Raw genomic sequence first — 8,025 nt, 5'->3', positions numbered from 1 at the left:
ATTAACTTATTTATTATATTATTATCTTATTTATTATATTATTAACTTATTGTGCTGTTTTATTTAATGGGAAATAATTAAAATGACTCGTGCTGCACAATTAATTAATCACAGGAAAAACAAAGCTAATAACAAAACTGCATTTTATTATTCTATAATATATATTATTATTATTATATATATATATAATATTCATCTTACATTACGTTTCATTAAGCATCTGGAGAAGGTTTATAATATGACTGTTTGTGATTTATTAAAGAGCGTGGGAACTCTGTTTATCAATAAGCACAAAACAAACAACATATTTACTGAGCAGAGCTGCTTTTAACGATTATTTTCAGTGTGTTTTAGTCTGGAAGTAACTTTTCAGACTCATTAATTCATTCTGAAAAGTTAGACACGGACCAAAACCACCTAAACAGTATTTTATTAACATTGCAGGCTAAGAAGATTATAAAACATAAACATTTACCAACTTTAAGGAGAGAATTTGGGCCAGTTTTGCTTAAAAATGTCCCAAACATTTAATCAAAGTTGTTTATTCGCTCCACGTAAATGATAAAGTAGTTCGTGGCTGCAGCTCTGTCTCCAAACACCGGTGAGGCTTCGTGTGAAAGTTTCTGTGTTGTGACGCTGCTTCCACACAAACGGCGAGGTTTTAGCGCCGAGAGGAACCGTGTGTTGGCTCTCCGTTTACTCGAGATACAGTCTGAGGTTGCAGGTTAATCTGAGGTCAGTGCTGTTCAGGTAACTGTCTGTTGTCACACTCAGAGATACAGAGACGCGTTTATGGTTCACAAAATAAAACCAGAGTTTAAAAAATGAAGACATTTGTCAGGTTACATCCAGTTTCTCCTAATAAAAGTTTTATTCACAGCTTCTTAAACGTACGGCTCATTTTCTCTGTTAATCGATTTGTTGTTTTGTTCCATAAAGTGACAGAAAAAACCCAAAGTGACTTTAAATGTTCAGTTTACTGTCGGAGGACTAAAGGAAGCAGTTTTGGGCATGTTTTCTTTTAAAGTTAGTCAAAATGATGAACGATTAATGGACTAATTTGGAGACATTAAATACTGACGGTTTCCTCTTCTTCCTCCTCTTCCTCCTCTTCCTCCTCTTCCTCAGGTGACACGCGGTATGTTTGGTGCTAACCGGAAGAAGTTTATGGAGGGAGGGATAGAGAGCGACTACGCGGACGACTCCAGCCTTTATTACACCCAACAGTCCATGTTCCCTCCGCACCGCGCTGACAAAGACGTAAGTTAAACTCTCGTTCAGTTACTTTTCTTTATTATCAAACATAAATATATATTAAAATATATAAATATATATTAAATAATTAAATTACAGCCGATATTTTATCAGTTGAGTTTATTGTGATATACTTTATGTTCTATGAAAGTGTGTTTGAAGTTTTGTAAGGAACATTTGAAGAGTGAGAACTGTTTGTTGTTAACAATATCTATATAATCTGTTAGATCTGGTCAGAGCAGATTTAAATGATCCATTAAATTAAATTATTTTACTATTTCTCAGGTTACAAACTTCTTTTAAACACAAAAATGTGAAATTATATGCTTTTAAACTGTATTTTATTTCAGAAAAGTTTACTTATAAACAACATTTAACATTTGAGACATTTTAGTTAAATAAAAATATAGTTTATATTTGTTAAAGTAAAGAACAGAAAAAAGGTTTGTACCAACATTATTATTCATCATTTTTAAATGCAGACGCTTTTCTAAGACTTCTTAATAAATACAATATAAACCTTCTAAGCAAAGACCCGACAACAACATATTCAACAAACTCAACCTCTCTATCTTCATATCTGATCAACTTTAATGAAACATGGTAAACATAAATAAACAGATCTTCTATAACTCAGACAAATAAAAACCTAAAACCAGGTTTGAGTATTACGGTAGCTTCCTGAACTCTGCTGTTTCTCCTCATGTGGTTTCAAAAGCAGTTGATCTAGAGGAGACGATGTTTTCAGGATGATGTAAAAGATGTTTCTGTGTTTCCTCCGTCTCCAGATGTTGGCGTCTTCCTCTGCTTCCTCAACGGGTCAGCTGTCGCAGCTCGGAGCCAGTTTATATGGCCCGCAGAGTAAGAAGAACCCACACACACACACTCACCTCCTCCTTCTTTACAGGAACCAGCTGTGGGGGAATAAATAATGTGTGCATGTGTTTACATTCAGATTGTAACCTCCTCCGTTGATAAGTGTTATAAAGCTCAACCTCTCTCTCTCCTCGCAGGTGCTTTGGGGTTTCCCATGCGGAGTATGAACAGCAGCGCGGCGCCTCAGTTAAGTCGAAGTGGGTTGAACCAGTCTGCCAGTCAGCTCCCCAGTCACGCCAGTACACAGAACACTGGCTCGATGCACACGCCTCCCTCGCCGAGCAGGTACACACACACACACACACACACATTTACTGACATTTTAGAGATAAAGACGGTTTAATTTTCTCACTTTCAGATGATTTATAAGTTTTGTTTATTCCTGTAGACGTTTTGTCACAAATACACGACTAAAGATTTTATAAAGAAAGTTATCTGAGGTTTGTAGTCTGATTTGCATCCTGTCGTCTTAATTTAGTACAATTTCTTTATTTAAGTGGTTTTAATTCTACTGTATTTGTCTTTTTACATATATTTTAACATTAAATTGTCTGTTTAAATCTTTTTTTTTAGTGCTACATGTTGTTTATGAAAGGTGTTATATAAATAACATTTAATATTTTTATTAATCAAGCTTCATGAAAGTATTTGACAGAATTTCTGTCTAATATTTTGTGTAAGAATGTGTGTAAAGTTGAAATTTAGATAAATATAACCTTTTATTACTTTATTTCTCATGTACTTCTTACAGAAAGCACCGTGATACTGATAGAATATTTTTACAGTTTATATGAAGATCATCAGGATTGAGGATAAAGTTATTGTCACTGTTGTGTTTTTATGTTACAAACGTCTGATGAGGCTTCAAACACTCAGACTGGACTTCTTTCGCAGTAGCTGCTTGTTTTCAGTCTCGGTCAGAAATGAAACCTCAATGTTGCTGTTTTAAAATCTCCTCGTCTTCCTCTTTCTCTCCACAAACCTCAGAAACGCCTCCAGCTTTAATCTCGAATCGTTTGTGCTCGTGTCTCCTCCTCCTCCTCTTCCTTCTCCTCCTCCTCCTCCTCTCTACAGGGGTATTTTGCCAATGAACAGCCGGAGCGTGTTGAACCACAGCCAGCAGGTCGGGGGTCCGACGGGGCAGACGGGCGGGATGGTTGGGGGAGTAGGAGGAGAGAGGGGAGGCGGCGGTGTCGGGGCAGGGAGGAGCAGCAGCATGGGGAGCCCGAGCCGGTCGTCACCCAGCATCATCGGCATGCCCAAACAGCAGCAAGCACGGCAGCCTTTCACTATTAACAGGTAACACACACAGACACACAAGATGAAATACAAGGAGTAAAAATACACCGACACAATAAACAACCTACAAAGAAAAGGAAAGAAAGAAAACCAGACCCTAGATGTCATTATCCTCACCAAATACATCTAGGGCCTAGGGATGCCCTTGCTCTACTGCAACCAAAGAGTCTTCCATCCCGGTGACGGAGGAGACGAGGAAGGCCGAGTCTCGGGCCACTTCTGAAATACAGGGAGGTGGAAAGAGAGAGAAACAGCTGGAGCAGAATCCACACCGTGGCGACGGACAGACGACAGACGGTCACCAGGACGGACAGTACAGAGAAGAACAGAAAGTTAAACTGTTAGTTCTGGAGGAGTCAAACGTCTCCTGACTACCTATCTTCCCTCACATTTAACTCTTTCCTAACGGTTTTAATTTTGAAGGAACTGAATTTCAGTGTTTTAACTCCTGAAAGGCTGATGACTGTCCAGTGACTCAGTCATCATCCAGAACTGACTCCTTGTAAATCAGACGTCCTGCGTAACTCGTTCTGACATTTTAATGTCAATAACTATTTAATTGAATCAACACTGTACACCAGTTTTTATGTGTGTGTGTGTATGTGTGTGTGTGTGTGTGTGTGTGTGTGTGAGTGTGTGTGTGTGTGTCTCACGCCTGCCGTCGCTTTGACGGAGCGATGCAGACATCAGACAGGTGAGAAGCTCCCATCTGAAACAGCTCCCAACTGACCAGTACCTGACTCAGTCCTAACCACGGACCTGTGACATCACCACCCGTGAGAGAGGGAGAGAGACAGAGAAGAGACAGAAGAGCAGAGAACAGAGAGAGAGACAAGAGAGAGAGAGAGAGAGAGAGAGAGAGACGAGAGAGAGACAGAGAAGAAGAGAGACAGAGAGAGAGAGAGACAGAAGAGAGAGACAGAGAGAGAAGAACAGAGAGAGAGAGAGAGAGAGAAGAGAGACAGAGAGAGGGAGACAAGAGAGAGAGAAGAAGAGAAGAGAGACAGAGGAAGAAGAAGAGTGGGGGGGGGGAGACCAGAGAGGAGAGACAGAGAGAGAGAGAGAGACAGACAGAGAGAAGAGAGAAGAGAGAGAGACAGAGAGAGGAGAGACAGAGAGAGAGAGAGACAGGAGAGAGGAGACAGACGAGAGAGAGAAGACAGACAGAGAGAGAAGAAGTTGAGTTACAGAGAGAAGAGAGAGGACAGAGACATGAGAAAGAGAGATTGAGAGAGGAGACTAGGAGGAGTAGAAGGACATGAGATGAGGGGGGAGAAGAGAACAGAGAGACAGGAGAGAGAGAGAGGACAGAAGAGACAGAGAGAGAGACAGAGAGAGAGACAGAGAGAGAGAGACAGAGGAGAGAAGAGCGAGAGAGACGTTATCGCGTGTATTCTGATGCGGTGAGAGTAAGGGTCGGGGTAGCGAATAACAGTTACTGTGCAAGGCTGCTGTATAAGTTAAAGGTAGTAAGAGGTAAGAAGCTCGGTCGTCTCGTCGGTAAACCTGCTGTTGCTGACGGTAGAGCGACCAAGGCTCACCTGCTGTGGCTGGTCGGTAGTAGGTGGTGAAGAGGTGGGAGGCCAGGATCTGTGGTGCGCCTGCGTGGCTTGCCGATCGGTCCTTACGGGAGCAGAACTCCTCTCAGTCTGCCTCTTCCTCAGTCCATGCCAGTGCGATGCAATCGAGTGCATGCAATCAGTGCATCGATCAGAGGAGGGAGGAGCTGGATACGGGCTCTCGACGCAAATCGCCTGGAGCACGGAGCAGCCCTGGTTGGAGACTTCCTGATGGCCTCCGCTCAGCCGTAACCTTGGACTGCGAAACCGACCACACTGTTACGAACCAGAGCGGAGGAGACCGTCAGAACCAAGAAACCAGGACCAGGACCAGGGACACCTACAGGACCAGGGTACCAGGCCGAGGACCAGAACCGACACCAGGAGCCAAGGACCCAGGACCAGGACCGTCAAGAACCGGGAACCCTTGGGTACCAGTGGACCAGGACCCAGCACCAGCAGCCCAGAACCAGGACCAGCCACCAGCAGCCAGAACCAGGACCCAGCTACCCAGGACCAGGACCAGGAACCAGCACCAGCACCCAAGACCAGCACCAGCGACCCCAGGACCAGCACAAAGGACCAGCACCAAAGGCACCAGCCACCAGCACCAGCAACCTAGGACCCAGACAACCAGGACCAGGACCAAGACCTAGGACCAGCACCTAGCAACCAGGACCCAGGCCACACGGGACCGGTACCAGGGACCAGCACCAGCCACCAGAAACCAAGCACCAGGACCCAGCACCACCAGGAACCAAGCACCAGGGACCAGGACGCCAGGACCTAAGCACCAAGGACCGAGCACCCCCGGGACCCAGCACCAGCACCAGGACCAGGGTACCAGATCCAGCACCTCAGCACCGAAGTGTTACCAGGGACCAGGACCATGAAACCAGCACCAGCACCATGGACCAAAGGAAAACCCAGGACCAGCAGCCCAGCACCAGGACCTAGCGACCAGCACCAGCACCCAAGGACCAGGACCAGCAACCAGAGACCCCCAAGCCAACCGCACACCCGGACCAGCACCAGCACCAAGGACCAGGACCAGAACCCAGAACCAGCACCAGGGACCCAGCACCAGGGACCAGGACAGCACCCAGGACCAGGACCAGGCACCACGGAGCAGTCTCAGTCTCCGTTCCCCTCGACCGTGTTGGAAGGCCGCCTGTGGCGGGCGGACGGTGCTTCCGCCCACCGACCGGTGGTCTTCTCTCTCTCCTTCTGGGGCCGTGACCTTTCACCGCCTCCTGACCCGGCTCCACGCCCCGCTCCCCTTGCTGTCTGCCGCAGGCCGGCTCCATGGCAAGGCCGGAGCCTCAGTAACCACTACGCAGGAGGAGGATCAATAACCTCCGATGCGAGTATCCTTGAACGAGCCTCGAGGAGGACAGACCGTTCCGGACCAGGGCTGGAGCATCAGATAAGATGCACAGGTCCTGTCGAAGGTCTGAGTCAGACTTTTTGATTGAAATTGATATAGTTTTTAGTTGATCCCAAGAGGTTAACATATCATGCACGACGGCTGGCAAACGCAAATCCAGGATCAACTCGACATAATCGAATAATTTTCATATGAATCGCAAGTGAAGGTCTGTGTCAGTGACAAGTCCTGAGTTGAATCGTCTTGAGCTTGGGATGGCGGCAAGGACCCCAATAAAAGAATCGAATAGAGAGACAGCGGTTGACTGTCCAGATTAAATCGGATAAGTTGTCAGGTTAATCACTAAAGTCAAAGCGGAGCTTTTTATGAATGGATGTCTGCTGTGTGTTCATGTATGACCCGGCAACGATTGTAACGTTGAGTATACCCGGCTCTGAGCCTCCGCAGCGTCACCGACCGGGTGGTTCCTAGCCCGGGGACCGGAGGACCCGGGGGGTACCAGGAGGAACCGGGGTACCGGGAGGACCGGGGGGAACGCGGGGGAACGCCGGGAGCACCGGGGGAACCGGAACCGAGCTCACGTGTAACTTCACGACTGCAGAACCTGCCGTTGAGCCGGCGGTAGGCTGCAGAGGAGCTACGAAAATGGCAGGGAAAAACTAAAGAAAAAAACTAATGTGAACCAACTGCCCGCTAATACCAGGGTCCTGTAAAAAAACCAGGCCGCCGGAAGCCAAGACGTCACCAGTCCGGAAAAAACAAGCCGTGGTACTGAGAATGAAAAGCTGCGCCATCCACGCGCCTGCTTCAGACTGAAGGCTTTTGTCATAACATTAAAGACCGAGAGAGATAGAAAGAATTTAAGAAGCTTTCTGTCAAAGCACACGCGGTGTCAGCGATGTCTGCAGCGCCGGACGCTTGGGAGCCTGGGCTTGTCATTGCGCGCAGAGCGGGTGCGACGCGCCGGTGTACTCGTAGTCCCAGCGCAGGCTGCCGCTGGTTAGCGCAGTGGCGCAGGAGGAGAGTTCTGGGAAGTAGTGCGCGGTGGGCAGACTACAAGTCCCGCAGAAGATGCAGCCGAGCGACCACCGCAGGGCAGTGCGACGTGTCAAGCGTCAGACTGACCTGAACGATTCAATGTCATCTTGCTGGATCCACCGTCGAAAAAACAAATAACAACATAACAATAACTAACAGTAACAACAGTACAACAAATAACAACAATACGAACAGTAACAACAGTAACGTAACATAACAACAGTAACGAAACGCAGATAAAGCCAAACAAGTAAAACATAACACAGTAAAACACAATAACACCACAGTAAGACCAAGGCAGTAACAACAAGTAACAGGACAGAATACACCAACAGTATAAACAACAATACCCGTAACGAATGCCAGTAACAACAGTATAGCAACCCCCTGAAGTGAAAACAATAAGACAAGCAATGAACAAGCAGTAAGCAACAATAACACACAGTACAAACAATTACAGACATAATAACGAGTAACAACAGATAACAACGCAATAACAGACAGACCGGCAGTAAACAACAGTAGAACAACGCAGTAGAGCAACACGATAAAACAACAGTAAGCAGGACGAGTAGCTAATCAATAACAACAGTAATACAAGCAATGGAAAAA

At 46.1% G+C, this 8,025-nt stretch overlaps 2 protein-coding genes across 2 annotated transcripts in view; both read left to right on the top strand.

The window, feature by feature from the left end:
* Positions 1-828, top strand: part of LOC118341993 (butyrophilin subfamily 2 member A1-like) — a 3,480-nt gene extending 2,652 nt beyond the window's left edge. The window contains exon 5 of the mRNA XM_035680421.1: positions 775-828. Coding sequence (XP_035536314.1) covers positions 775-828 — 54 coding nt within the window. The remainder of the gene's footprint in view (positions 1-774) is intronic.
* Positions 829-1,104: 276 nt separating this feature from the next.
* Positions 1,105-8,025, top strand: part of LOC118338985 (CCR4-NOT transcription complex subunit 2-like) — a gene marked incomplete in the record, with an annotated part of 14,461 nt that continues 7,540 nt past the window's right edge. The window contains 4 exon segments of the mRNA XM_035676478.1: positions 1,105-1,260; positions 2,043-2,115; positions 2,268-2,415; positions 3,205-3,429. Coding sequence (XP_035532371.1) covers positions 1,141-1,260; positions 2,043-2,115; positions 2,268-2,415; positions 3,205-3,429 — 566 coding nt within the window.

The sequence above is a fragment of the Morone saxatilis genome, unplaced genomic scaffold (assembly GCF_004916995.1).
Source record: "Morone saxatilis isolate NCDOM2014 unplaced genomic scaffold, NCSU_SB_2.0 Contig10, whole genome shotgun sequence".
Taxonomy (NCBI): Eukaryota; Metazoa; Chordata; class Actinopteri; family Moronidae; genus Morone; species Morone saxatilis.
The sequence above is the reverse complement of the archived record's forward strand: the minus strand, read 5'-3'. Positions and strand labels throughout refer to the sequence as shown.